The 25,737-nt window shown below is 42.0% G+C and overlaps 17 protein-coding genes across 17 annotated transcripts; 9 read left to right on the top strand and 8 right to left on the bottom strand.

Moving 5' to 3' along the window:
* Nucleotides 1-8: 8 nt before the first annotated feature.
* SJAG_03940 (Nem1-Spo7 complex regulatory subunit Spo7) lies at nucleotides 9-662 on the bottom strand (the record flags this gene model as incomplete). The annotated part of the gene is made up of 1 exon (XM_002175026.1): nucleotides 9-662. One exon carries the CDS (start codon nucleotides 660-662, stop codon nucleotides 9-11), a length of 654 nt encoding a protein of 217 aa, XP_002175062.1.
* A 234-nt stretch (nucleotides 663-896) lies between these two features.
* Nucleotides 897-2,095, bottom strand: SJAG_03941 (histone H2B alpha Htb1). The gene has a single exon (XM_002175027.2). The coding sequence runs from the start codon at nucleotides 1,911-1,913 to the stop codon at nucleotides 1,536-1,538; it is 378 nt and encodes a 125-aa protein (XP_002175063.1). The 5' UTR covers nucleotides 1,914-2,095; the 3' UTR covers nucleotides 897-1,535.
* Nucleotides 2,096-2,201: 106 nt separating this feature from the next.
* Nucleotides 2,202-2,885, top strand: SJAG_03942 (histone H2A alpha). The gene has a single exon (XM_002175028.2). It carries the CDS (start codon nucleotides 2,335-2,337, stop codon nucleotides 2,731-2,733), a length of 399 nt encoding a protein of 132 aa, XP_002175064.1. The 5' UTR covers nucleotides 2,202-2,334; the 3' UTR covers nucleotides 2,734-2,885.
* An 850-nt stretch (nucleotides 2,886-3,735) lies between these two features.
* SJAG_03943 (acyl-coA desaturase) lies at nucleotides 3,736-6,090 on the top strand. Its single transcript, XM_002175029.2, has one exon. The coding sequence runs from the start codon at nucleotides 4,151-4,153 to the stop codon at nucleotides 5,591-5,593; it is 1,443 nt and encodes a 480-aa protein (XP_002175065.1). The 5' UTR covers nucleotides 3,736-4,150; the 3' UTR covers nucleotides 5,594-6,090.
* Nucleotides 4,355-7,549, bottom strand: SJAG_03944 (RSC complex subunit Rsc7). The gene has a single exon (XM_002175030.2). The coding sequence runs from the start codon at nucleotides 7,416-7,418 to the stop codon at nucleotides 6,297-6,299; it is 1,122 nt and encodes a 373-aa protein (XP_002175066.1). The 5' UTR covers nucleotides 7,419-7,549; the 3' UTR covers nucleotides 4,355-6,296.
* A 19-nt stretch (nucleotides 7,550-7,568) lies between these two features.
* Nucleotides 7,569-9,937, top strand: SJAG_03945 (PHD finger containing protein Phf2). The gene is made up of 3 exons (XM_002175031.2): nucleotides 7,569-7,635; nucleotides 7,686-9,320; nucleotides 9,363-9,937. Exons 2-3 carry the CDS (start codon nucleotides 7,972-7,974, stop codon nucleotides 9,625-9,627), a joined length of 1,614 nt encoding a protein of 537 aa, XP_002175067.2. The 5' UTR covers nucleotides 7,569-7,635; nucleotides 7,686-7,971; the 3' UTR covers nucleotides 9,628-9,937.
* On the bottom strand, nucleotides 9,308-11,759 carry SJAG_03946 (NADH kinase). Its single transcript, XM_002175032.2, has 4 exons — nucleotides 11,108-11,759; nucleotides 10,925-11,060; nucleotides 10,763-10,854; nucleotides 9,308-10,712 (listed from the first exon to the last, which is right to left on the bottom strand). The coding sequence occupies exons 1-4, from the start codon at nucleotides 11,271-11,273 to the stop codon at nucleotides 9,979-9,981; spliced, it is 1,128 nt and encodes a 375-aa protein (XP_002175068.1). The 5' UTR covers nucleotides 11,274-11,759; the 3' UTR covers nucleotides 9,308-9,978.
* A 30-nt stretch (nucleotides 11,760-11,789) lies between these two features.
* Nucleotides 11,790-13,473, top strand: SJAG_05315 (hypothetical protein; the record flags this gene model as incomplete). Its single annotated transcript, XM_002175033.1, has 4 exons — nucleotides 11,790-11,821; nucleotides 11,895-12,339; nucleotides 12,382-12,518; nucleotides 12,558-13,473. 4 exons carry the CDS (start codon nucleotides 11,790-11,792, stop codon nucleotides 13,471-13,473), a joined length of 1,530 nt encoding a protein of 509 aa, XP_002175069.1.
* Nucleotides 13,474-13,573: 100 nt separating this feature from the next.
* On the top strand, nucleotides 13,574-14,516 carry SJAG_05316 (20S proteasome component alpha 5; the record flags this gene model as incomplete). Its single annotated transcript, XM_002175034.1, has 5 exons — nucleotides 13,574-13,592; nucleotides 13,636-13,685; nucleotides 13,729-13,755; nucleotides 13,814-14,178; nucleotides 14,234-14,516. 5 exons carry the CDS (start codon nucleotides 13,574-13,576, stop codon nucleotides 14,514-14,516), a joined length of 744 nt encoding a protein of 247 aa, XP_002175070.1.
* A 344-nt stretch (nucleotides 14,517-14,860) lies between these two features.
* Nucleotides 14,861-18,087, top strand: SJAG_03948 (ATPase). Its single transcript, XM_002175035.2, has 5 exons — nucleotides 14,861-15,082; nucleotides 15,141-15,525; nucleotides 15,576-16,072; nucleotides 16,118-17,126; nucleotides 17,171-18,087. Exons 1-4 carry the CDS (start codon nucleotides 14,873-14,875, stop codon nucleotides 16,559-16,561), a joined length of 1,536 nt encoding a protein of 511 aa, XP_002175071.2. The 5' UTR covers nucleotides 14,861-14,872; the 3' UTR covers nucleotides 16,562-17,126; nucleotides 17,171-18,087.
* SJAG_03949 (prorein methyltransferase Mtq2) lies at nucleotides 16,583-17,651 on the bottom strand (the record flags this gene model as incomplete). Its single annotated transcript, XM_002175036.2, has 5 exons — nucleotides 17,421-17,651; nucleotides 17,263-17,356; nucleotides 17,152-17,213; nucleotides 16,822-17,102; nucleotides 16,583-16,753 (listed from the first exon to the last, which is right to left on the bottom strand). The coding sequence occupies exons 1-5, from the start codon at nucleotides 17,488-17,490 to the stop codon at nucleotides 16,583-16,585; spliced, it is 678 nt and encodes a 225-aa protein (XP_002175072.1). The 5' UTR covers nucleotides 17,491-17,651.
* SJAG_03950 (NEDD8 activating enzyme) lies at nucleotides 17,608-19,873 on the bottom strand. Its single transcript, XM_002175037.2, has 10 exons — nucleotides 19,743-19,873; nucleotides 19,593-19,705; nucleotides 19,389-19,552; nucleotides 19,132-19,324; nucleotides 18,791-19,089; nucleotides 18,555-18,742; nucleotides 18,319-18,509; nucleotides 18,071-18,269; nucleotides 17,950-18,025; nucleotides 17,608-17,885 (listed from the first exon to the last, which is right to left on the bottom strand). The coding sequence occupies exons 1-10, from the start codon at nucleotides 19,769-19,771 to the stop codon at nucleotides 17,802-17,804; spliced, it is 1,536 nt and encodes a 511-aa protein (XP_002175073.1). The 5' UTR covers nucleotides 19,772-19,873; the 3' UTR covers nucleotides 17,608-17,801.
* Nucleotides 19,874-19,908: 35 nt separating this feature from the next.
* On the bottom strand, nucleotides 19,909-22,303 carry SJAG_03951 (MatE family transporter). Its single transcript, XM_002175038.2, has 2 exons — nucleotides 21,191-22,303; nucleotides 19,909-21,139 (listed from the first exon to the last, which is right to left on the bottom strand). The coding sequence occupies exons 1-2, from the start codon at nucleotides 21,871-21,873 to the stop codon at nucleotides 20,200-20,202; spliced, it is 1,623 nt and encodes a 540-aa protein (XP_002175074.1). The 5' UTR covers nucleotides 21,874-22,303; the 3' UTR covers nucleotides 19,909-20,199.
* Nucleotides 22,304-22,428: 125 nt separating this feature from the next.
* On the top strand, nucleotides 22,429-23,025 carry SJAG_03952 (ribonuclease MRP complex subunit; the record flags this gene model as incomplete). Its single annotated transcript, XM_002175039.1, has 1 exon — nucleotides 22,429-23,025. One exon carries the CDS (start codon nucleotides 22,429-22,431, stop codon nucleotides 23,023-23,025), a length of 597 nt encoding a protein of 198 aa, XP_002175075.1.
* A 271-nt stretch (nucleotides 23,026-23,296) lies between these two features.
* SJAG_03953 (mannosyltransferase complex subunit) lies at nucleotides 23,297-24,124 on the top strand (the record flags this gene model as incomplete). Its single annotated transcript, XM_002175040.1, has 1 exon — nucleotides 23,297-24,124. One exon carries the CDS (start codon nucleotides 23,297-23,299, stop codon nucleotides 24,122-24,124), a length of 828 nt encoding a protein of 275 aa, XP_002175076.1.
* A 75-nt stretch (nucleotides 24,125-24,199) lies between these two features.
* SJAG_03954 (U6 snRNP-associated protein Lsm6) lies at nucleotides 24,200-24,926 on the bottom strand. Its single transcript, XM_002175041.2, has 3 exons — nucleotides 24,628-24,926; nucleotides 24,391-24,504; nucleotides 24,200-24,335 (listed from the first exon to the last, which is right to left on the bottom strand). Exons 1-3 carry the CDS (start codon nucleotides 24,710-24,712, stop codon nucleotides 24,307-24,309), a joined length of 228 nt encoding a protein of 75 aa, XP_002175077.1. The 5' UTR covers nucleotides 24,713-24,926; the 3' UTR covers nucleotides 24,200-24,306.
* On the top strand, nucleotides 24,404-25,642 carry SJAG_03955 (ER protein translocation subcomplex subunit Sec72; the record flags this gene model as incomplete). Its single annotated transcript, XM_002175042.2, has 1 exon — nucleotides 24,404-25,642. Exon 1 carries the CDS (start codon nucleotides 25,061-25,063, stop codon nucleotides 25,640-25,642), a length of 582 nt encoding a protein of 193 aa, XP_002175078.1. The 5' UTR covers nucleotides 24,404-25,060.
* Between the last annotated feature and the right edge of the window lie 95 nt (nucleotides 25,643-25,737).

The raw sequence follows: 25,737 nt of genomic DNA, 5'->3' as shown, positions 1-25,737 counted from the left end.
CCCGTGTCCTATTCTGTAACACGCCGAAGGGGCTCACTAGGCATCATGGATTCAGCCCATCTAGAAGAACCAGTCCCGTCGGCATCCCCAACTGCTTGACGTCGTGTCCGCATGGAACTTGGTGGAGGCCGTTGTCTGCGTGGTGGTCGCTTCTGTTTGCGTGGACGCATCTTCTTACGACGATTTTGAGCCAAGAGGTACTGCGTCCGGAAGTACTCCCATCCATCTATAAAAGCAATGTCAAAAGCCTTGCTTGACAACACTAGATGCACACCTGCATCAAGCGGCCGTCGCCACTGAAACAGAGAGAACGGTGTCACGACAAGCCGGACGTAGAAGAGTCGTAACGTCTTATTCGTATACAAGACGTATTTGGTTGGATAAACAATTGTACTTGAATACAGTCCCGAGAAACAAAAGAGTAGCAGAGTAACAACACCCGTCAAACAACATAACTTTTGGAGCAGTGCAAGCAACGCATACACTGATGGCTGCCAAAACACACAGTAACAGAAACTCGCGTTCCACACGAAAATCGCACTCAAAAACAAAAGATACTTCCAGCGTCTCGCTCTCAGAGAAAGGTACGTCTCACGAAATGATGCTTCCAGAATAAGCAGATTGTAATACACGGCGGACGGGTCATTGTAGGAGAGGGACATGGCATTTTGGGCACGGCATGAAGAAGAAAAGTATGTGCGCCGCGCAACTTGTTGGACCAGTTCAACGATCGACATACCCCACGCGGGGGATCTACACCACTATTTCTGCAAATCTTCACTACCACCAAGCACTTGCCATCACTTATATAATACAGGCACCAAGAAAACTCACCACCACACAGCCCCAACTCGTATCATAAAAAACACAGTATATTAGCTATAGCAACATGATGCGCGGAAGAGCCGCACCTATTGACTCGCGACAAAAGTGCGGGTAGAACAGAGCCAAATAGCGATCAATCACCTGCCGCCCAAGCGCCGGCGCTGGGAACACGGTGAATCGGCCAACAGCACTTGAGTCCAAACACAAACATGCATTTCACCGCCAGAAAAAGGAGAATGGTAACAGGAAAAGGTACACACGGCCAGACCACGAATAACCGTAGGCAACCGACGCGGGAATAAGGGCGAGAGAAGGGGAAGACGAGGTCGTGCACCCAGGGATAAAACAGCAGCAGTGCCTTGTTAGCGAGCGACACGGCTCCACCTCCTCGTCCTATATTCGCTTTAAAGCGGCACCGGCGGTATATAGTGGAGTGGTAAGGGGGAAAGATATACAGTGCGATGCGAATCCGACACGGCACCGCGAGCGAGAAGGAACGAGAGGCGTCGGCAACACGTCACAGGCGCACACCCACGTCTAGACCCATTCGTCTACCGGATACAGGGCAAACAATGTCACAAACAAAAAAGGAATCAACGGGAAAAGACGCGCCGACGCGCGCGATAGAACAAATGCAATGCAAGACACGTTTTCATATAGAACAGTCAAAAGCAGCGAATTGCCGCTAACGACAGGACTCATAAATCTGTTTATTGGGCACTGCTAGAGTACTTGGTAACAGACTTGGTGCCTTCAGTGACAGCATGCTTAGCAAGCTCACCGGGCAAAATAAGACGGACGGCAGTTTGGATCTCCCGAGAAGAAATAGTGGACTTCTTGTTGTAGGCGGCGAGCTTGGAAGCCTCGGTGGCGATACGCTCAAAGATATCGTTGACGAAAGAGTTGAGAATACGCATGGCTTGGTTGGAAATACCAGTGTCGGGGTGGACTTGCTTCAACACCTTGTAGATGTACGACGAGTAGGTCTCCTTTCTGTTCTTACCACGCTTCTTGTCGACAGACTTCATGGTGTCCTTGGGGACCTTGCCGGCGGGGGCCTTGGATGCGGGCTTCTTTTCAGCAGACATTTTTGTGTGTAAAAAAAGGAATTAGTTGGTGAATCACAGAAACTGGGTCGTAGAATTTAGAGTCGATTAAACACGAAAGTAGCTCAAACTTTGCTTGCTCGTCGCGACAGTGGTTGATAGTGGTAGGTGCGACGACCCTGTTGCCTTATATACTTAAGAGCGCGATCAGAACCCTAACCCTGAATTAGATGAGAACGCGTGGCGTCATGACGCAGGACGCGTCGGGAAGGGTGGGGCGGGAACGCGCGGGGAGAAGTATAAAAGGCAGGATCGCGCTCCGTTCGGCCACGCTTTACCACAACCGAATCATTAAGGGAGTGAAAGAACGTTAGTCACGTATCTGCATTCGTCGAAATTTTGAGAGTACACGCTCCTTAAATCACAAAACTCGTCTCGTCGCATTTACCGCACCCGAAACAAAATGTCTGGAGGAAAGTCTGGAGGCAAAGCTGCTGTTCCCAAATCGGCACAATCCCGTTCCGCCAAGGCCGGTTTGGCCTTCCCCGTCGGTCGTGTCCATCGTCTGCTCCGTAAGGGAAACTATGCTCAACGTGTTGGTGCCGGTGCTCCCGTCTACCTGGCTGCCGTTCTTGAGTACTTGGCTGCTGAAATTCTCGAGTTGGCCGGAAACGCCGCTCGTGACAACAAGAAGACGCGTATTATTCCCCGTCACTTGCAATTGGCCATTCGTAACGATGAGGAGCTGAACAAGCTTTTGGGTAACGTTACAATCGCCCAAGGTGGTGTCGTTCCCAATATCCACAATCATCTGTTGCCCAAAACTTCAGGACACATGTCCAAACCCAGCCAAGAGCTGTAGGCTCTTAAAAAGCGGATTTGCCCAACGCCCGGCTTTTGAGCTGTGCTCGCTGGTCGTTTTTGGCTGTCTAATCTGGTGTGATTGTTAAACAATCCCCACTGCTAGTCGCGATTTTTGTTTTGTATGTATAGTAATGAACCTAGTTAACAGCATGTTGTTGGTGTTGCAGGTGTAAGCTTTTGTGGGGAATTCAAGTGGATGTGTAGCGAGTGACAAAAGTGCAACGACTTTCACGTCCCCGCAGCGAGTGACCTGTCGCGCGTTTATCTCCACAATCCTGTCACTAAGGAAGGATGTCCACGTTCGTTAACCAGCTTTGCATTCGCTAAACTCTAACTTTAATAAGGTACGCTAAGAGAAAACATTGCGTCATATATGAACAACGTTTCTTTCCTCTTCACATGATGTAATTAAGCTTCTTGGGATTGGCGGACGGGGGCGGGGCAGAGACCGTAGGACGTCTTTTGTTCACACCCTCCGGTAGTATCCGTGAGCGGGACACCGAGATAACCTTCATAAGCTTATTGGTGTTAAATCGTATAACTTGCCATTCATTGGACACAGCCAGCCAAACTCCTCTCCACGATGATACGAAAGCCTCGCAGCTTATTGGTCTTATGAAATCACCCCTGCGCGAGTCGTCATCATCAAGCCCTGGTCCCCAACAACAAAATCCCGCCTGCGGTTAATCCGAAAAACAGTATTCACGACAGCCTCAGAGTCACTCCGAGGAGCGTGTTTGCCCGCAAGAGCCGCAATTCTTCGTTTAATCGACTCCAGTCTGGCTGCTTCTCCATCTGTACTCAGACTCCGAATAACAAGGCACCACTATTTTTCTCGCTTAGTACCCCTCTTACTGCCACACCCGCGTGTTTCGCTTTCGGTTAACTTTCGCGATTGTGATGTCATGGAACCGTGGGTATGGTGGCCACTATGGATTGTGGTAAAAGCGAAGTACTCTCGGTAATCCGTATCTCACGGTTCCAACACGACTTTTATAAGAATGGACTCGTGCGCAATTCTTTCTTCCAACAACGGCTCTGACCAATTCTTACGCTTTTCAAAGCAATACCAACAAACAAGCATCTCCTACAGCAACTACGATTGTTGAGGGACTTGTTGTACAATTTTGTACTTTTTGCCTTACACGGTCTTCAGTCGACGCGTTTTCACGTAAAGCTCGTTACTGATCATACTTTTTTTAAAGCCCTACTGTTCTTCATTTGACGAGGAACAATTTTGGCTGTGTTCAGTTGATTTTTCAACCGCTCGAACATCCATTGATATTTCGAGTTTGTGTACTTTTTCAGGCGTTCGACGATACTTTTTAGTTCATTGTCTTCGCTTACTTTCTCGTGCTCAGGTTTTATCGCCACGTGTATTACTTTATTTCATATCTCGTCGTCACAGTTGAAGCATGACTCCTCAAGCTACTACGACATCCTCACAGCCCACGGCTCAAAGCGCGTCTAAGCGTGCTGAGAGACAGAAGGTTGGCGGTGTTATTCCCGTCGTGCCCTCTGTTCCTCAACGTCGTGTGGATCCCAATGCCCCCAAGCACATTATTGACCAGCCTTGGACACTGACCAATTGGTACAAGCATCTCAATTGGCTTCATGTTCCGTTGCTTTTTGGTCTTCCTCTTATTGCTCTCTACGGTATTTTAACGACCCCGCTTAACGCTAAAACTGCGATTTTCGCTTTCTTGTACTATTTTTACAGTGGTTTGGGAATTACTGCCGGTTATCACCGTCTTTGGTCCCATCGCTGCTATAAGGCTTCCCAGCCTCTCCAACGCTTCCTCGAGTTTGGCGGCGCTGCTGCTTTCGAGGGTTCCATCCGTTGGTGGTCTCGCGATCACCGTGCTCATCACCGTTACACCGATACGGATCGTGACCCTTACAGTGTGAAGAAGGGTTTCTGGTACGCTCACATGGGATGGATGATTATTAAGCAAAACCCTCAGCGTATCGGCCGTGCTGATATTAGCGACTTGAACGCTGACCCTCTTGTTATGCACAACCATAGAAGTTTCCTCAAGATTGCGCTCTTCGCTGCATTTATCTTCCCTACTCTTGTCTGTGGTTTGCTTTGGAACGATTGGCGTGGAGGTTTCTTCTATGCTGGTGTTTGTCGTCTTGTCTTTGTGCATCATGCTACCTTCTGTGTAAACTCTCTTGCCCACTTGATCGGTGATCAACCCTTCGACGACACGAACAGTGCTCGTGACCATGTCTTGACCGCCTTGGTTACTCTCGGTGAGGGTTATCACAACTTCCATCACGCTTTCCCCAACGACTACCGTAATGCCCTCAAGTGGTACCAATACGATCCCACCAAGGTTTTCATCTGGTTGTGCAGCCTCGTTGGTCTTTCTTCTCAGCTTAAGACATTCCCGAAGAACGAAATTCAAAAGGGACTTGTCCAACAAAAGCAAAAGCAGCTGGATAAGTGGCGTACTCGCCTCAACTGGGGTGTTCCTCTTGACCAACTTCCTGTTATGGAGTTTGAAGAGTTCCTTGAGCAAAGTAAGACACGTCCTCTGGTCCTTATTGCTGGTGTTGTTCATGACATGACTGGTTTTGACCACCCAGGCGGACAAGCTTTGCTTCGTTCTTCTTATGGTAAAGATGCTACTGCTGCCTTCAATGGCGGTGTGTATGACCACACAAATGGCGCCCACAATCTTCTTGCCAATTACCGTGTTGCCGTTGTCCGCGGTGGTATGGAGGTCGAGGTTTGGAAGTCTGGTGCTGGAAAGCAAATCCCCATGAAGGACACCGCAGGAAACGGTATTGTTCGCAGTGGCCAGCAGATCACTCGTACAGCCGTTCCTGTCGAGGCTGCAGCTGCTAATTAGTTCAGTCGTCTCATGGGATAGACAACACCCTCAATTGCCGCTCGTCCTTCTTTCTGACTATTACAAATTCGTGGCCATTTCTAGCAGTTGAGGCCCAAGCCAATTATGACATCTGCCAAACAAACATGCTATATTAGACGACTTTTCGAGTTGAACCGAGCTCGTCATCAAGCTGCTCTTCCTCAAACCTGCACGTGTGCAAACGAATGGTGCGGTTGAATAAGGTCCGGCTTTCAACGCTGTGATCTTTTTATCGCTTCGTCCGTGGTTTTCCCCTCTCTATTCCCCGCTGTTCTTGAACGATCAGGGGTTTTGCTCTGTCCTCTGCGAGTCACAATTAACGTTGCTACTTAGGGCGGGCTCTGTACGACTGAAATAGTCTTTTGTACTACTATCAATATTGGGGCAGCTTATGTGTTGCGCCCACAATACTCATTTTACCTTTACTGGTATGGTAAAGCTTTGTATAATAAAGAATAAAAAGTTTACAGCATAGATTTTTGATGGGAGCCGTGGCATGTGTACGGTTTTTTTGCTTCGTGTGGTTTAGTGTGAAAAGGTGTTGCTTGCAAGCGGGTTTTTGGTGTGTACGACTTAATTAATGTGTGATCCCTTCTCAATAATATCGCAACAAACATGTAAAGCAACGTTCATTATGGACTTTTATGTTATGCGTTCATTTTCATTTCCCCACTTCGCAAATTTATACGGAGGTGTTAATAGCAAGGGCGAGCTCTTGCTGCTGGCGCTCTCGAATGGCCTGTTGGACTGCCTGAGGGCATGTGGCAATGAGTTCTTCGGGTACTTCAAGTAGATGTACTTGGGGACCAGGTAGAGGTTGCAGGTCCATTACAACACTCAGCGTTGGTCGTGGAAATTCATGGCTATCGGCTACATTTCGCCAACGAGTACTCGTGGGTTGTGTAGACGCGGGAACATGCAGTAGGTTTGTGTGTGGTTCAAAGTAACCTGTTTCTACTTTCCGTTCTAGTAAGTGTACTAGGTCCAGATTATAAGCTGTAGCTGATTGCACATGCTGAAGGAGCCATGAATCGTCCTTTGGCAGTTCTTTCTTTTTTCGGCGAGTTAATGCCGTATGTTGTGAATCATATGAAGAAGGTTGCGAATGATAAACGGCACTAGCACCGTGCCAAGCAACGTATTGGTTACGATTGTAGGGCATACCCGGGGGTGGAAGCTTGTCATCAGGATCGGCGAGTTCGCCTTCTGCGTAACCTCGGGCACGATACTCAGCTTCCCAATAGTCATCAATAATCCGACGACCACCGACAATGATTCGAGCCCCAAACTCGCGAAAAATAGACCGCGCAGCGACAATGCCAACGGCTCGTCCCTTGTAGGAATGTGGAATGATATTTCGCTCAATGAGATCCCACTTTTCTGAATCATCAACAATGATTTTATGCAGAGAACGATGTTTTAGGAAGAGCAAATACGAGTCTCGATAACCCATAGCTCTTGCTGGTTCCGTAGAAAGCATGTAAAGTCGACTGCCACGCCCAAGACAAGTGAATGTCCGACAACGATACTCTCGTCCACCATTTAGGTATCCCAACTCATTTACTTTTTTTTCTCCTTCTGGATCCACCACACCGAAATTCAGCTCGTCATCTTCAAGAACTGGGCGGTGCGAATAAAGATCCTTGGGGACGACGGTTGCATTGGGATTTCCTCCTTTGGGCTTAGGGGGACGTCCACGTCTGCGTGGCCGTCCATCATCATCTTCGTCATCATCGCTGGAGGATTGTACATAGCTGCCCTTTGGTGGGCGACCACGTCTACGTTTTGTTGTTTCGTAAGACATACAATTTCGTAGGCGTACACGCGTGTGTCCGTATTTGTCTTTCCCTTTTTTGTTGTTAGTGTTTTTGGTGGTGAACTTTGGTGAGGGAAGTCCTGTGAGTTATCGTGGCGATGAGGACGGGTCGGACAACTATTCTTTGACGGAATAGTATTTTGTTTGTTGCTTTCACCACCATTCCGCAAAGCATGCCCGTTGGCAAAGCTACCGGTGCATTTGTGTGCGTTCTTCAATAATACTCGTGTCAATTACTCACCTTTATCGTGTTAGTATTGGTAACAGTGAATTGATTTGTATGAACGCTGTGATTGGTATCTGGTGCTGAACGTAAAGCAAAACAATTCTTGGACTCGACCGCTTGTTTTACAGTACCAACATCACGAGTTGTTTTCGGTTGTTCTCATTTAAAAACTGATAATTCTGGTTACTTTTACCAATTCACATTCTTCTTGAATCAACTGTTTTTTAGTGTGTTCATTCTACATCGTTTCGTTCTCTGTACTATTTTCATTTTGCCTCTCCTGTTCATCCTGGATACGTTCTTTCTCAATTAGTTATGACCGAGAATTCGTATTACGAAGGCGACAAATTGCCTTTCGAACCGGATTCCTATAATTTTGGATTTGACGGTAATCGGCGCTTTGATAACTCACTCTCACAGTCCCCGTTCCTTGTTGATTCAAATGGACAATCAGGATCACCACAAGATCATCAGGTGCTAGTGAATCATCCGTTTAGCCGTTTAGGTAACCAAAACGGTATCGATCATGACATAACGCTTCCTCCTAATTTCCAGACATTTGAACAACAGCAGAATGCATCTGCTTCGTTTAACTCACTCACCGCTGTTGCTTCAAATAACCTTTTACAACAAGAAGGCAGAACACCCAATCTTGCTGACACTCACTTAGTTACCCCGGAGCATCCTGTCGAAGTAGGAGTTCAGTCGCAACCCGTTCACACCTCGTCTATTCCTTCTACAAATTTAAATAACCAGTCGCAAGCTACTCCGGTTACTGTTGCGTTTAATGCTGCTCGGAAACGGACATGGCCGGCTACTCTTGCCATTGAACGTTCTGAAGATGGGACAGAATTGTATGATACAATTAATGATGATTTCGAGGAACACTATACCTTTGATGGCATTAAAACAAAATCCGGTCGCAAGGTTCATAAGCCATCACATTTTGATCCCCTCAAAAAATTCCCGACTCGGAGGCGTGGCCCTGGTCGCCGTCCTATGGTTGCTGAAGCTTTGAAATGCTCTGTATGTCAGAGATTACATTCACCATACAAAAATCGAGTTGTTTTCTGTGATGGTTGCAATACGACTTATCATCAACTGTGTCATGATCCGCCTATTCCCGACGAATTTCTGGAGTCCACAAAAGCTGAGTGGTTTTGTAACGACTGCCGGAGAAAAAAGATGAAGAGATCTCTCGTTACAGGAGCAACTGGCAAAGAACTTAACTTAACCCTGGCAGAAAAAAAGTCTTATCTTGGAAACTTACCAGTTTCACAGCTGGTAGATTTGCTACTCCTATGTGAACATTACCATCCGGATTTGGCTGTTTTCAGTCCAAACACTCTGAACATTTTAAACAATATGAATGAAAAAAGTGCAGAACCCGCGCAAACGAACGTGCCTGCGACTATTGATTTGAGTCAAAATCCGCCTAAAATTACAACTCGGGCGACCAAAACAAAACAGAAAAATCAACGGAAAACCGAGAAAGCTAATGGCTCCCCTGGTTTCCCTCTTATTAATTCGGAAACGGATGTGCTCATCATGTCAGAGGAGGAATTCCTCTCCACTTACACTGGAACAGATGAAGCTGTACTACAAGTATTGGAACAAACTACATCCAAACTGACTATGGACACGATTTACAGCATCATTGAAAGGTATGTATATATGTTTTCTATTCAAACTCTAACTGTTTTTAGCAAGTTCGCGAATCGTCGTTTTACTCGCTCCCTTGTGACTAGCAGTCTAAATAGACTTGTTCGACTTCATCGGGTTAATCGAGAACCTACGACCGGAGAGTATACAATTGACCAAAACTTTGATCGGCTACGCCCTACTATCCGAAGAGATTGCGCTGCAACGGGTCCTCTTAACTTCGACCTTTCAGACGAGCTTGCGTATGAAACGAGCATGCCAAATAGTGTTCACTACGTAGAGCTGAATATTCGCAATCTTCAATTGTAAATATACCGTTTATTATTTATCCGTTTCTTTTTTTTTACCTTTTTCATGACTTTTGCCCGTTCGCATATTTACATACTTACACATGCTAATACTTACAATGAAAACATAATTCATTGATAATCATGTTGCGATGACAACTTCTGAGATTTGGTGCAAAAATAAGCACAAGCAAGCGGAATGATGTAGAATTTTATAATGTTTTTAAACCTTAGTTACAAATGAACCAAAAACAAAGATATACAACAAGAAAATAATAACAAAATACGTGACTACAGGAACAAGTAGCCACATTTTTTTTTTTAGAAAAAACCGAGACCAATTTTCTTTCGGAAAGTGTATTGCTGCAGTAGCTTATTGCTTGCGGTGAAATGGATGATTCCAACGCAGCAAATTATTAATGTCGTTTACCCAATCGTCTCCATCATAATTTCGGATAACACAAGGAATTCCTGTATTCTTTTCGTGTGTAACTTCAATGCATTGACCAACTTCTAAAAGAGCGAGAGGTTTGCCGTCTACTGATAATTGAGGTCTCGTTCGCGATTTTCTGGACATCTTTATGGTTATCGAAAAAGACTCGGGAAATAGAGCTGGCCGAAAAGAAAGTGAATTAGGGCAAATTGGTGTGAGAAGCAGGCTATTGATGGAAGGATGAACGATTGGACCACCAGCGGAAAGAGAGTATGCTGTAGAGCCAGTAGGAGTCGCAACGATAAGGCCATCAGAAATTGCCTCTGTTAAAAACTCATCATTAACATATACTTCAAGAACGCTCATATGTGGACTTAGTCCTCTATGAACATGAAGCTCATTCATGGCATAGTATGGACTTTTAATGTTACGAGATGAACTTCGAAGACATAGCCGCATCCGTCTGAGCACATAAGATTTTGAGTCGTAGAACTGGGAAAAGGCTTTCTGGAACGAAGAAAAGGAAAAGGGTAAGAGAAAACCAAGGGTACCCATGGAAAAAGAAAGGACAGGAGGAATATTTGTTTGTGCATAAAGGGAAGCAGTGTGCAAAATTGTTCCGTCACCTCCTAAGGTAATGATGGCGTCTGCTTTTGCATGTAGTTCTTTTATATCTTTCAAACATTAGCACCACACATTCTTTTCTTATAGAATATGTCCATACCATTCCAAGTGAACAGATGCAAGTGTGGATACTCTTGAGCAACATTGGGTTCAACGATGACCGAAATTTCCGGATATGCCATGTGAATGAAACTAGGTCAGTGTCAGTAATTTGAAAGTGACATGATCCATGTTACAAATGGAGAAAATATTCTCTGTTTACTTTACTAGTTCCGCAAACGCAGATGAAACCTGTTGGTCGAACGGTTTCTTTATAATCAAGACATTTTTAATAGGCGATGACCATTGTAAGTGTTTGCAGTTGACTTTTCTTCCTATCGATTCAGGAATGGTGCAATCTGTTCTTCATTAGACCATGTACTTAAAGTAGGTTGATAAAAATTACCTTTATAAATAGGAGCAACACGGTTTGGCAGGAGGGTAACCGATCTGTTCACTACTTGTGAAAGGTTTCGTCTTATGAGAGAGTAATCGTTGTAAAAGGAAAAAAATGTTTTTCTAGAAAACAGTTTGGTAAAGTTTCGTCTCAAAGCAATGGTGAAATGAGACATTTTAAATATCCGTGTAGACGAAGATCTAATTAAGAAAACACAGCTCCACGGTAACTGAATACCAGTGTGCTTAACGTCCTCTTCAGCGTATGGTGGAAAGGAGCCTCAGTACACTAAAGAATTATATTCACAAAGACGTAAATTGAACCTTCTTCATCGGTAAAACAAACAGTATTACGGCAGTAGCTTTTTTCCTTGACGACTGGACTTTGGTGCAGTACTCTCGCGAAAAAGTTTTTGCGATTTGTCAATACGGGATAAATCAATTCCCCAAGTACATTAGCTTCAGTTCTTGAACAATCACTTTTGACAACGAATGAGACTCCGCTAATGGTTTCATCTGTTTATCTATCAAAACATTTCTGAGTATCTGTAGCAATCTCGTTGTATTTGGCCTTGTGCTTTATTGAAAGTAACCCATTATTTAAATTATTATTGGCCTTTCCGGAACCAAGCAGTTTGGCTTATGTATAATACCATATTTTGTGAAGTACAAATCATTTATTACTACCGCACATGGAGTCACATCTTCAAGCATTTAAATATGAGTATGAGTTTGATAAGACCAGGCCAGAAAGGAATGTATTTATGATAGAGAATGTATGTACTAACCATGTGTAGGCTTCTACGGCATTTCTTTCAATTAGCTTGTTCAACAACCCAGGATCATTACCAGTTTCTCCTCGACAAAATTTGTAAATCTAAGGTGCTACTAGCTCACAATGTGACTGTACAAAAGTTGTTCTCAACCGCCGCTATTTCAAGATTGCGAAGGTCTTTTACTACAAAAGTGCTTTACGATTGGTATGGTGCTCTTTTGGGTGCTTTCACAGAGCATGCACAGGATGCTTCCTACACATACTCTCTGGCTTTGGTATGTTTCTGTTTTAATAGTATTGCAAAGGATACTCTTTCCATGGTTCACAGGCCCTTAAAACAAAAGTTTACTCTTCTTCTTCTTGGTATTTTAAATTCTGCTTCCTTGTCTAATAAGCAATGCTTGGACCTATGTGCAGCTTTATTTTCTTTTGATAACAAAATTGCTTTTGTTGAGGACAATTCCAAGGTACGGATGCGTTGCAATAATATCAAACTGACTAAGTTAAAGCTACTGCTTGCTTTTTTTCAAAAAAGCTTTTATGCAAGTATTTCTGTTCATTCCAACTTAATCGTTCAGCTACCGAAATTAATTGGATTGGCATTATTGCAATTGCCGAGCAAGCAGCAAATACATGAACTAAAGACGTAAGATATTCACTGCTCAGCTAGTTACTTACTATTTAGTATGCACACAAACTTGACCCTCCTATGCAAAGATGTTAAAATGGAATATCGGAAAGAGTTTTTATTTTCGGTATTAATTACTTTAGAAATTGTTATGCGACAACAGGCTCATAAACGGTCAAGAACAACATATGATTCTGCAATATGCACACTTGTTTTGAACATACTTTATCAAATTCGTTTTACTCTTCAAGCTTTGAAAGATTCTTTTTCTACTTTGGATTTCGTGCTTTCAGTTGCATTTTCCCGTTTGGAGAAGAAGGAAGAGTACTTAAAATTGCTTACCTATGAGGAGAAAAACGATTCCACGTACTCCGTTGAAAACTTGATTTTTGTTTATTCTTTATTAAATGCATGTCTTCGTCTTCTCAATTTTCATGACGGAGACATCATAGCATTGTGTAAAGAGAGTATAAAAATCGTGTCTTCTCTCTCTGATAAATCGTTTGAAGGAGATGAATTGTTATTTAAGTGCTGCTATAGCGTCCATCTTACTTTTCTAACAGAGACAAAAGCACCAATACTGACTCCTAAAACAAAAAATGTGTTAAGGACTCTAGCTACAAAATCTTCTGCAATGTCACAATGGGTTACGGATACTTTTTTGCGAACAGCACAAACAACTGAAATACGTAAACGTTACTTAGACTTCATATTCGAACTTTTTTATGAGTTTGAACATACGGAACACAAAGGCGCACTTCTTCTAGCATTCGTTGCAACACTTAAATACATGGAGCATGAGTCGTTTGACTATTGGATTACATTAGCCACTATTATTGAGAAAAGGCTTTCGGAGGAAGATTCCTTCCACTTTATAGACTCGATTCTCGATAAGGCTTCCTCGTTTTCTTCAATACAGAAATCTCGTTTTCTGTATTCTTGGCTACAAAACGGGTACGGTAAAGCTCGTTAGATTTCACTAAACCAAAATGACCTCCCAAAGGGAGTAAAAGACAAACTACACGCAACCAAAACACGCTACCAATCTACTTAATTAAGGAAAGAACGGCATCATGTTTATGACAAGATCAGGTACAGTTCCACGAGCTTATCTATGAGCTAACTGTTTAATAAGAATACGACAGAGGTGTAAACACATTTTCTCCTGAGGGTCGTTTGTTCCAGGTACGCGTTTGTTATACTAAAGTTCCATGTTAACTTTAATTAGGTGGAATACGCCATTGAAGCTATTAAGGTATTGATTACGCGAGCTCTCGTTTTCTCTGGAATCAATTTACTTACCAGTTTTTCAGCTTGGTTCTACTGCAATTGGCGTTAAAACTAAAGAGGGTGTTATCCTGGGTGTTGAAAAACGTCTTACAAGTTCTTTGATGGAGTCTTCCTCTGTGGAAAAACTTATTGAAATTGATACCCATATTGGTTGTGCTATTTCAGGTCTTACTGCTGATGCCCGTACCATCGTCGATCATGCTCGCGTCCAAACTCAAAACCATCGCTTCACATATGATGAACCTCAAGGCATTGAAAGCACTACACAGGCCATTTGTGATTTGGCACTGCGCTTCGGTGAAGGTGCTGACGGAGAAGAGCGCATCATGTCTCGTCCCTTTGGCGTTGCCCTCCTTATCGCTGGCATTGATGAACATGGACCTCAATTGTATGCTTATTTACCCAGTTCTCATTGAATGTGTTCACTAATTACTTTAACTTAGGTATCACACAGAGCCCTCTGGAACATACTTCCGTTATGATGCCAAAGCCATTGGTTCTGGCAGCGAAGGTGCTCAAAGCGAACTCGTTAAGGAATATTACAAGGACATCACATTGCGTGATGCCGAAGTCTTGGTCCTTAAAGTTCTTCGTCAGGTAATGGAGGAGAAATTGGACTCAAAAAACGTTCACCTCGCTAGCGTGACTTCTGAAAAGGGTTTCCATCTTTACACGGAAGAGGAAATGAATGATGCTGTTAAGCGGGAACAAGAAAAGTCTGATTAGATGGATAAATGATGATACCTTTCAACGTGTACCTTGTACCTTACAGCTTATGAGTTATTAACGAAATCTACGTCACATTGAGTATCGTTGTTCTTTGACTCGTGGACACCAAAAACATAAACGATGAGCTATTTGCGTTATTTCAAACGTTGTCTAGGATATAGTGTTGCTACATAAGTTTACTCGAAACAATTATCTTGTGATTCTCTTCTTCAAAATTCACAGGGGTCTTGACGGAAATGCGCTTCTCCCTAAGATTATTTAGGGAACTCGTTTGTGACGGATATTCATAATGTTATAGTTCATAATATGAGATGATATCTATTCAGCTTTTAAGATGAATTAGATAATAAGTGATGTATGTTTCGACTGTTAGTAGTTCGGTGCCTCTCTACCTACACTTGCTTAGTAAAACTCATTCAATGACTTCCTACGTTAGGTTTAGGAACACTTCGTTCTTCGATAGTACCTTTCAATTATTTAAAAACATTTCGTTTGACCTTAAGCCTAATCAAAACTGGGCTATTGTTGGTTCTGTTGGCAGTGGACGCACATCATTCCTTAAGGTTGTAAATAAAAACAAAGCAATTGAGTTTAATAGGGCGTGTACACTAACATATATAGTGTCTTGCAGGAGGCTATACCCCCTCACCGGCGACAAGTTTTTCTCATCCATATTTTCGAGAAAAAAATCTTGATCCGTACCTGACGATTCAGTTTCTCGACTTTAAAGAAACTGGAACTCAAGCTGCGGCATATTATACAGAGCGTTACCATAGTTTACGTGATCCTGAACATGACCGAACATTGGAACAATGGTTAAAAAATGCCTATCATGGTAACCAGCGTGATGCTTCTGCTGCTGTCAAAAGGGCTGCTGATAGCGTCCGTTTGACTGAATTGTTACCTTATAGTATAATAAATCTCAGCAACGGACAGTCCAGAGCTGCAATGCTGGCAGCAAAGTTACTTCGACAACCGGAAATGCTCCTTATTGATGAACCATATTGTATGTGAGGAATATTTCTTACTTGAGTACATGATTTCTAATCAATACAGCTGGAATGGATGTGAAAGCTAGAAAATCATTCTCGGAAATTTTTGGGGAATTGAGCAATCACAATTGTCCAAAAATTGTTTTGAGTCTTCGAGAGCAAGACGAAACTCCTGAATACATCACACACATTTTACAGCTCAATAATAGAAAGGTGGTTTATCAAGGACCTTCGGATCACTTTATGCCTCAGGTTCATAGCACTTTCCAGAAACCTGAAACGATTGTGCAACACAACATCGGAAAGCCACTTGTGGTCCTTAAAGATGTGAATTGTCAGTACTATGACCGCAGTGTTTTGCGCACGATTTCGTGGACCATTCGTGAAGGCGAACGCTGGGCACTACGGGGAGCAAACGGAAGCGGAAAGACGACTCTACTTGCGTTTGTTGTTGGTGATCATCCCAAAGCGTTCGCTGTCGATGTAAAGTATTTTGGAACAGCAATTGGTCCAGGAAGTCACGTATCTATCTTGGACTTGCAACAAAATATTGGACATACAGTAAGTGCATATATTATAATGTCCTCATTATACTAACAGAATAAGTCTCCGGAAATTTTCAATCATTTCCCTAAGCAGTTAACGGTTATGCAAACTCTGTTGAGTGCGTGGAATACGAACTTCAGACCAGTGAAGGAGACAGATGAAAGAGTGGATGCTATACAGAGAATACTTTCCTACTTCCAACTCCAAAAGTATGCACAGACACCACTTTCTGAGTTAAGTATTGGCTTGCAAAGATTCTTTCTGTTTTGTCGTGCCTGCGTGAAGCAACCCAAACTTTTGATTCTAGACGAACCTTTCCAAGGTGTCGATACTCAATTGGTGCAGAAGGCGCATTGCTGGCTTAATGACAAACTTCTTCCCTCTCAAGCAATGGTTATTATTTCTCACTACGACGAAGAAATCCCCAGTTGTGTAAATGCTAGTGCACAACTTGAACAGGGAAAGCTCCGCATTACGGTCCCTCCTCCCTCACCTTCTTCTTAGATATGATTTCTTTTAATCGTATCAATATCTCAGTCTATAAAACTTCAAAATACTTAATGTTTCACCACCTGCCCTTCGAACCAAAACATTGGAACCCTTAAAGCCACGACACTCCATTTGCTTTATGATTTCGTTTGGTTTGTTTCTGGCCACTGTCACAAGATAAAAAACACCAGTGGGAGATAATATGTCCTAAAGAACAGTTAGTCGATATTTTCTTAAAACACATCAATTCATCGCAGTGTCAAAAACCCACGTACATCGAGCGAGTCTAGCAATTTTGAAGTTACTTCCATCCCATCAAATCCCCCTGCCCAAGCTGCTGCTATCGTTCCCTCTAAAGGTATCTCCTGAGTCTCTGTAGGAACATACGGGGGATTGAAAATAAGAATATCCACAGATTTCCGAAGTCTTAAAGCTTGAATAAATCTTGTATTTATAATATCAGAGAAGGATTCTGAACAAGACGGTGTCTTGTTTTTCGCCATTGTAATGCTCGAAGCCCGGCAAGCTAACATGGAAATATCAGTAGAAAAATATACTTTGGACAATTAGTACATGTAATGTATCAGTTCACATCTTAATCTTACAGCTATTAACGTTTTCCAGCACTCCATATTTTGTAAAGGCAGAAACACAACCTGAACCGGATCTGTACATATCGTTAATAATCATTAAGATGTAGGACTCGACTCATATACCCAATTTCTACAACAATAGGTAATGCATTTTTATATTTTTCTCGTAGCTCTTCTGCATCCTCTTCTAAAGCATCAAGTAAAGCAAAAGTATCCTCTTTTAATGGTTAGAAAAAAATTAATTGTGCTAAAAAGCAATAGCTTGTGAGATTATGCCATACCAGCTGGTTCATACACATCCCAAAACTGTTTTTCACTTAAATGATCGGTATTTGGTGTTGGAATTCCCATATTACTATTATTTTTTAGTTTTCGTCCTCATCAATGGTGATCAGGATTCGTGTGGAAACTCGTTGTTTTATAAATCGTAACTAGTAAATGTTCAATCTCTTTGCAAGATTAATCTACATGTCAATACAAATAAAGAAGAAACAATTGGGCATCAGACTCTGACATAAAATCAAAAAAATAAAAACACTTATATTAACGCGCTTGTAAGATTTTTGGCTATCGGTATTTACGAACCGTATTAGAGAAGCCTTGAATGCTTAATCCTAAAATGGAAGAGCAGATTTGTTGTCAGTAAGTATGTATATATGTCACTAAAAGCTAAATGATTCTGTTCGAGCGTGTGCTGCATCTACTAAACAAGTGTTGTTGAGGGGTATGTACTGACGTGTAAGAAACTATTTAGATTAGTAAATTGAATATTTGAAGTTGATGCACTTATAACATATCGAGAGTACTTACTTTTATAGCTTCCTGCGCAGCAATAGCTCCAATAAAAGCAGAAACGGAGTGAATTTCAGCTCCTGCAGAACGAGAACTAGTTGGTTAGCTCAAGCATTCAGATAAAATTGAGAATACATACATTTCTCTGCATGCATTGCATACGGATTGTGTAGGTGATTGTCCCAAAGATTTCATAAACTCGCATGCGATCTCTTCGTACTTATGGATACTTGATGTTAATGATGCATCCGGGGAGCTGTTGTAGCGTTCCTTATAAATATCGAAGCAACGGAAAGCGAAATACCAGGGTACCAAACTCTCATTATCAGATGCTAAGTCTTAGATGTCGTTAAACTTCTTGAAACTTTTAACTTCTTGAGAACTTACCTGTCAACAGAGGACTGTTGAGTTCTTCTTCGATTTTCCTGTACTTAATGTACCTTGCTTGGGATGCATTTTTGCAAAATTGAAATATCTCATCATCAGTTATAGAGTCGATTGGCCGTGAAAGTAATTTCAAATTCTTTTGAACGTAGTTTTTTACTTTAAGCGCGTCCTCCTTTGCTTTTTGTTGGTAGCTACATATAAAATTAGTAATGCGTGTTAGATACAATAGCACTTACACTCGTTGCAATGAGACGAACTCGGAAGATCCTGCCTTCATATCCGGAAGAATCCCACTAACAGGAATACAATGATAGCATTCCACAAACTTGCAAATAGCATTCATGATTATCCAAAATGAAGATGATTGCTCGTTTAAATTCTGGCAGTTTATGTCATCAAAAATTGTTTTTAGAGCGGAAGATATCTAATACAATGCATAATTAGTAAAAAAAAACTTAGGAGGAAACCATACATTAGTACTTTGAAAGGGTCTCCAACAATTTGAAAGCGCTTCTTCAAAATTTTCTTCATCGGCGTATAGCATTTGTGTTTTGATCCAGTTTCTAAGAATATCTTTCCGCTGGGAAGAAGGGTTGCCTTTATTTCCCGTTTCAAGTTGAGAGCATCCATGAACAAGTATCGCAACAAAAGGTATATCTCCATGCCTATCTTTTGATTCCCTCTCAAAAAGTTGTTTTGAGTATTCCTTCAACTCAGCCCATGGCATATTAAGCCTTAGATCTAAAGAAGCATCATTTTGTGTCTGTAAGACTATAAGTGTTAGAGACATAATAAAGCTTACTAATGTCTTACTTGTGCAATCTGGCAAACAGACTCGGATACTACCATTAAACCCGATAGACCTCAACTGAAGGAAAGCAATTTGTTTGTTCCAGAGATAGTTCGTCAGCTTTATTAATTGTATTTTTGGTAGCATGTCAGCCAAAATGACCACATTAAACGAATGAAAAAAATCAATATCCGATGAAATTATGTCAAGAGGATTCTTTAGTATTATTCATGTTAGTTTAAATGAAAAACGTGGTCATGTTTGTGCAGCGTGTGCTTACAGCTTTTTTAGATTCTATACAGACATCTGGATTAAGACGACTCAAGTTCTCTGCTAGACATTCAACCTTTGATTTGTTGTGATCTTCCTCGTCCAAGAAGAAATTTGGCGCATCGACACTTTTGTCAACTAACCGGTCATCAAGAATACATATTTTTCCAATGCCTACAATGTCAGTTTTAGGAAGTTATAGGTAATAACGTACCAGGGAGAATCAAATTTTTAAGGCATTCACATCCTACATTGTTTACGTATAGTAGGCAACAACTTGCGTTTTCAATTTTCGACTGGCCTGCTGCTTCCCAAAGTCGTAATTGTCTTTTATTAGAAACGATCTAACAAAATAGTATCTTACCTATCATATTTATTTTGATGAAAACTCATTTTTGCAAAAAAATCACACGGAATTGATATATTTTAATGTCCTGAAGTCGGTTCAAAAAATCGGTGTATGAAGTTGGCCTGGAAAGGCATTTTCATACAACAGCTGTAACCTACAATGTAATTACACACGAAATGAAGAGAGTGAATGAGTACTACGCTATTTTATTACACAAACATTATATTAAAATTAACCTGAATCCTTAGAACTGAACTCTTTCATACCGATACTCACTTGCATGGCATCATCTAGTGCTTCATTATCAGAGCCCTGCAGATGAACCAAGCGAAGATAACTAAAGGGAAGGTCGAACTATTAGCGGAAGAAGAAACAGAATATGGTTACAAAAAAAAGAAGGAAAGAACAGAACCACAAATAAAAGAAAGTATAAAAACTAGCCCATTTCCAGTAAAACAAATTGTAAACACAATTAAGCGGTTGAGAGGCGCTTGTCGGCTGCCAGGATGATGCGTTTCCAATTTGCACGAGCTATAACTATATACTCACACAGCACAATCATACCAATGCCAATAATCATACCATACCAGATACCACGGAGTCCCAGATGGAAGACAATAACAAAGACACAAGCAAGTGGAATGGCGATACAGTAATTTGAAATAATACTTACTGGACCGCCGATGTTCTGCTTGCCCATTCCACGCAAAATACCTCCACCAATAGCACTCATGGCATCGAAGATAACGAAACAGCATAACACGGGGAAAGCATATGTTACGGCGGCAAGAACATCCGGGTCAGAAGAAAACAAACTTCCCCAGTGGTATCTGCACGTATAGAAAAACAAAGAGTTAATGGTAGCAAGAGTCAAGGCAATCATGGTAGCTACACGAGTACAAATACGTGCTGCGTTAGCATGTCCGGAACCAACCAAATTACCCACTCTGGCTGACGATGCGACTGAGAAAGCAAAAGGTATTTGATAAGCCAATGATGTAGTTGTGAGCATAATAGATTGAGCAGCCAAACTGACAGTTCCCAAGAAACTGGCACCAAGACTGGTAAGTTCGTAAGCTGCCCACTCGGTAGCGATCATCAGGACACCGTAAAAGGCAAGCTTCATCATGGGGTAAAGATTACAGAGGGCACGCTTAGTAAAACCGGTCCATTTGACAGGGCGAGAAGAGAAACGAACATATAAAACTAAGGCAGTAGCTTGGAACCAGTACGTAATGACGACAGCAGTAGGAGCGCCAAGGAAACCAAAACCCACAACAGGACTCCATACAAGCAAATAGTTGAGAATCAAGTTTAAAGGTGCGGCAAACGCAAGGGTAACGGTAATGGGTGCAAAGATACCCTGAGCCTGAAGATAACGCTTGAGAGCTTCAAAAATGGCATATCCAGGACTAGTTAATAAAAGTTAGCAACACAAGACAGTAATTCAACTAGATACTTACGATCCGAAAATAAAAACCTTCATGTAGCGACCACACAGAGTTGCAACCTGAGGATCTTGGTGAATCAAAAGCAGGAGCTTTTCAAGATTCAGCCATACAAATGCGATGGGAATATGCAAAAGAGCAAGGATAAAAAGGCATCGTTGAAGATAAATGACAAGATTCTGAGGTCTTCCCGCACCGAATGCTTGTGTGGCCAAAGTATCTAACGAAGAAATAACACCCATAAAGATAGAAAACGCGGAAATAGCCGCAGTCATTGTTGCCAAGGAGGAAGCAGCAAGCTCCTCTTTCCCTAAATGTCCTAAACTGAATACAGTTGAAAACTGCTCTGACGACTGAAATACATAAGCAAATACAGTAGGTACACCCAGGCGAAAAAGCTCATATGCTTCATTCTTTGCAATTTGAACAACCTCAGTCGTGTGACGATCGTCTCCTTTGAACGGGTTTTGGGGTATTTGATCGGGAATGGGAGCCATTGACCCATAAATTGCGGGAATTTCGGGTTCAACATACTCGTTCTCGTTATACAGATTATCCCTATTCAGCAAGAGCTCACGTTCATTTATAGAAAGTTGAGAGGAGCTACTAACGGGAGTGATAGGCTCACTTGTAGCACCCAACAATCGAGCAATCAGTTGGTGAGAACGCTCCTTTAATGTTGTTCGCGAAGAAAACATTTTTTAAAGTCTGTACTGAAGCAAAAAGAGTAATTAAGAACTTTCGATGACTTAAGTAACCAGATTCGTTTTTTCAAAATTTATAAAAAAACTTGAGAGAAACCAAAGGAAAATAACGATAGCCGTGACACAAACAGAGAATTTTTTTTAGAAACGATTGAAAAGAACGAATTCTCGTGAATGGACAAAGGTAGACAAGAATTTTTTAACAAAGTATTACGGAAACCAAACTTGCGGCGACTCTGAGAAATCGGCTGAATTAGTCCAGTCAAAGCCGTATCTTGTTAAAACAAATTTTTACTACTTAGACAGATGTAATGGTGCCGAAAAACAAGAGAAAAGACTTCAATCCGGGTCCTCTAGTAAGAATCGGAGACTGTCAGAGAGCAGGTTCGCCAAGACCAATTCTTGCCATTTGATAAGGTCTTTAAATAAAGTTTTCCGTTATATCGCCGAATAAAATAAGCTTTAGCCTATCTAAGCGATAACTTAAATCTAATACTCTAATTCATACGCGTTCACGTTCTGCTAAAGCCTAATACATATTTGCCGTCAATGGACTCGTTAGCTTGCGACTTGCAGCTTCTGCAGCGTATCGTGCACAGGAACACGAATCAACACCGTTTGTCTGTATGGTGGAGACATTTACGGATGCTCCAGCGTCGGTTGACGCAAGCATTGCAAGGAAACGAGGATTCTGCACGTAAATTACTCGCTCAATGTCCCAAGTCTTATTACTATTTTTCCAATCTAATTGCACATGGCCAATTCCCAGCACTAGGGATGGTGTTTGTAGGAATTTTATCTCGAGTTTGGGTTGTTTTTTCACGGGAATTAGGCGTTGAAGTTAAAGGATCCGAATTGACGGATGATAAGGGCGACTTAATGCAGGTCGACAACACAGAGAATAACGAAGATACAGGAGTCAAAATTAGTCGGAAAGACTTGACTAAGTCGGTACATGTTGCCGCGAATTCGTCAATCCCCTCGAAACCCTCTTCTAGGGTATCTTCGCCTTTACAAAAAACTGACGACAGCTTACCCGTCGGCTTAAAAACGAAAAAAAAGAAAACCCGGACCGAGAAAAAGCCTGTGAAAAAACGTAAAAAGACAAAACACAAAGACGAGATTGACGATATATTTGGCTTTTAGGGAACAACTGTACTACTTACTGCTGATAATATTAGACAACTGCGGCTACACTTTCAAACAACATTTTTTTCCTCAGTTAAAACAACGTCCTATTATTTTTTGCGTGATCAACCGCAGTAGAAGATCGCAATTGAAAAAACGAATTCCTGTTGTCATGCATCGTACGCATAAATACACGATAATACTAACATGCGTGATCTGTTTACTTCTGGGGGCCAAGCTCTTTTACTCATACATCGTTCCGCTGCAACTTCTGTTTCATGGACGATCTATGAAAAGCTTATTTATTAGCAAAGAAGAAGTCTTTGGAGTGACTGACAGTGCTAGCGATGGAATGGAACATATCCCACGCATTATTCATCAGTTATGGAAAGATGATGAGATTCCTGAAAATTGGCAAGTTACCGCTTCTTCTTGCCGTTCTGTTCACTTAGAAGAGAATGGTTGGCAAGTCATTTTGTGGACAGACGAAAAGGTAGAGAGGTTTTTAGAGGACAATTACGCCTGGTTTTTGCCAACCTATCGCTCTTACACGTATACAATTCAGCGTGTAGATGCCGTCAGATACTTTTTGATTTATCATTATGGCGGCATTTATATGGACCTTGACATCGGATGCAAACGTGACATGTCCGCCTTGTTAGGGACTGGATCACTTATCCTTCCTTCTTCTGAACCTTTCGGATACAGCAATGATTGGTTTGCTGCTTCAAGGCATCATCCTTTCTTACTTCAGGTAATGAAGGCCTTGCCGCGTTACAACCATCGGTATCTCACGAAATACCCAACTGTAATGCTAAGCACGGGTCCCTTGTTCCTATCCATTCAGTTTTGCTATTACTTTGCTAAGAATAGCTTCAAAACGCAAAGCAGAATTCTTCCTATAGAACTCTATGGTAATACGCCTACTTCGTTCTTTTCCCATGTTTACGGAAGTAGTTGGCATGGAAAGGATGCTAAACTGATTATGTGGCTGAATGACAATTTGCGTCTATTCCTTTTCTCACTTGTTTCAATTTTCTTCGCCGTCATTTTGTTGATCTTTTTCGTTGGTTTTTCTCGGAGAAGACGCGTGAAAAAGGTGCATCGAGTAGAGTAACGACGAACTTTTGTGCATCGCCTATATCACCATTCATGACCTTTTCTGATATTCCGTTTTTACCCGCAATCTCCTTGCTCTCCAACTTCGCTTCCAATGCCCCATTCTACAAAACTTTTTATTTGTTCAGCTTTCATGTAGTCATTGATTGATACTTTCTTTCCATTTTTATAGCATCCCATTTATTCACGAATAGCAGAGACATACAATACTTAAGCACCAGTTAGATACTACTCTTCGAAGCATCTTTAGTTATTGAAGCTTACCATTATTTCCACGAATAAACGCATCTCCGTATTCGTTAGTTTTTTTTCCGTTAACATACTCTTCGGTATTCTCAAGGGCAAGATTCATGTATCCATCCAAACAACTAAGGATTCCTAGTACATTGTCAGTCTCTAAATTACACTCCCAAAATCCTCTGCATCGTAACAGCTTCGTTCTTTAAACACTGTGCATAGACGCGAACTAAATCCTCATCCATCAACCCGTTAAATCCATACCTTTGTAGTCAACACCGGAATTAAGACGAATGAACACAGGTTTTCCGATCACCTTATTCAAAAACTCACTGGGGGAAGAGTCCATTGCTACACGTTATTATGTATTGTAAGAGACAGAATGCTGTTACTGAAGGGTCCAATTTCTCAACTTCAACGTGGTGGTAGTGCGTCTTTATTGGTACTTCAAACAGCCCGCACTAAGCAAGCAAAATCGTAAAACGAGAGCTGAAGTGCTCCTAACTACATTTGCTGGAACTCGTCTCGTTGCCTGACTAATTGGAAGGGAATTTGCGTTTATTTTTGGCAAGCCTTTTACTCAAATGACATTAGTGACTCCCGCGGAGATTCCGCGGTGAACCCACTATACACATACACCTAGCACCGTGTCCACTACCTGGCAGTGTTCACCGTTAACGAACCAACTTTTGCAAAAATGTCATCTCCAGCACCGCCGGCGCAGATGAATGTACCCCAATTGTCCATACATGACGCTCCTCCAGATGTTTTGGCCGTAGCAGCTCAAATAAATGATTATACAAAGATGATCGCTGGTGCAAAGTATCCTTTTGGAATTCCTCCTCCTTATCCTCCAGCTAAACCAAATGCGGCTCTGTCGGCTCAGGTGAACAAGATGAAACAGACCGGAAACGATGCTTTTAAGCGTAAAAAATGGGGAGAGGCTAAAAGACTTTATTCAATGGCTTTGAAAATGGCTGCTAGTCGGTATCGGTGGGAACCAGCAGCTTTAACAGCCGAGGAGACAAGTACTTTGCTTTGCAATCGTGCTGCTGCTGAACTTGCATTGGAGGAGTATCCAGAAGCACTTGTGGACGCCGACGCTGCCATTAGTATCCGAAAGAATTACGGTAAGGGCTATTATCGGAAGGCTAAGGCTTTAGAAGCTATGCATCGTTTTGACGAAGCAAAACAAACCGCCAACGACGGCTTATTGTTGGCAGACCCGGGAACAAGAAACGAATTGGTCGCCTTGTGCGCCGTTTACGAAAAGAACTAGTTGTTTAACGACGCCAACAGACGATCTCTTTGTGCCTGTCTCCTATATCCCTTACAACTGATCTAGAACGATTGTTTAATGATTCTGTACATCCA

Source organism: Schizosaccharomyces japonicus (genome assembly GCF_000149845.2).
Source record: "Schizosaccharomyces japonicus yFS275 unplaced genomic scaffold supercont5.2, whole genome shotgun sequence".
Taxonomy (NCBI): domain Eukaryota; kingdom Fungi; phylum Ascomycota; class Schizosaccharomycetes; order Schizosaccharomycetales; family Schizosaccharomycetaceae; genus Schizosaccharomyces; species Schizosaccharomyces japonicus.
The sequence above is the reverse complement of the archived record's forward strand: the minus strand, read 5'-3'. Positions and strand labels throughout refer to the sequence as shown.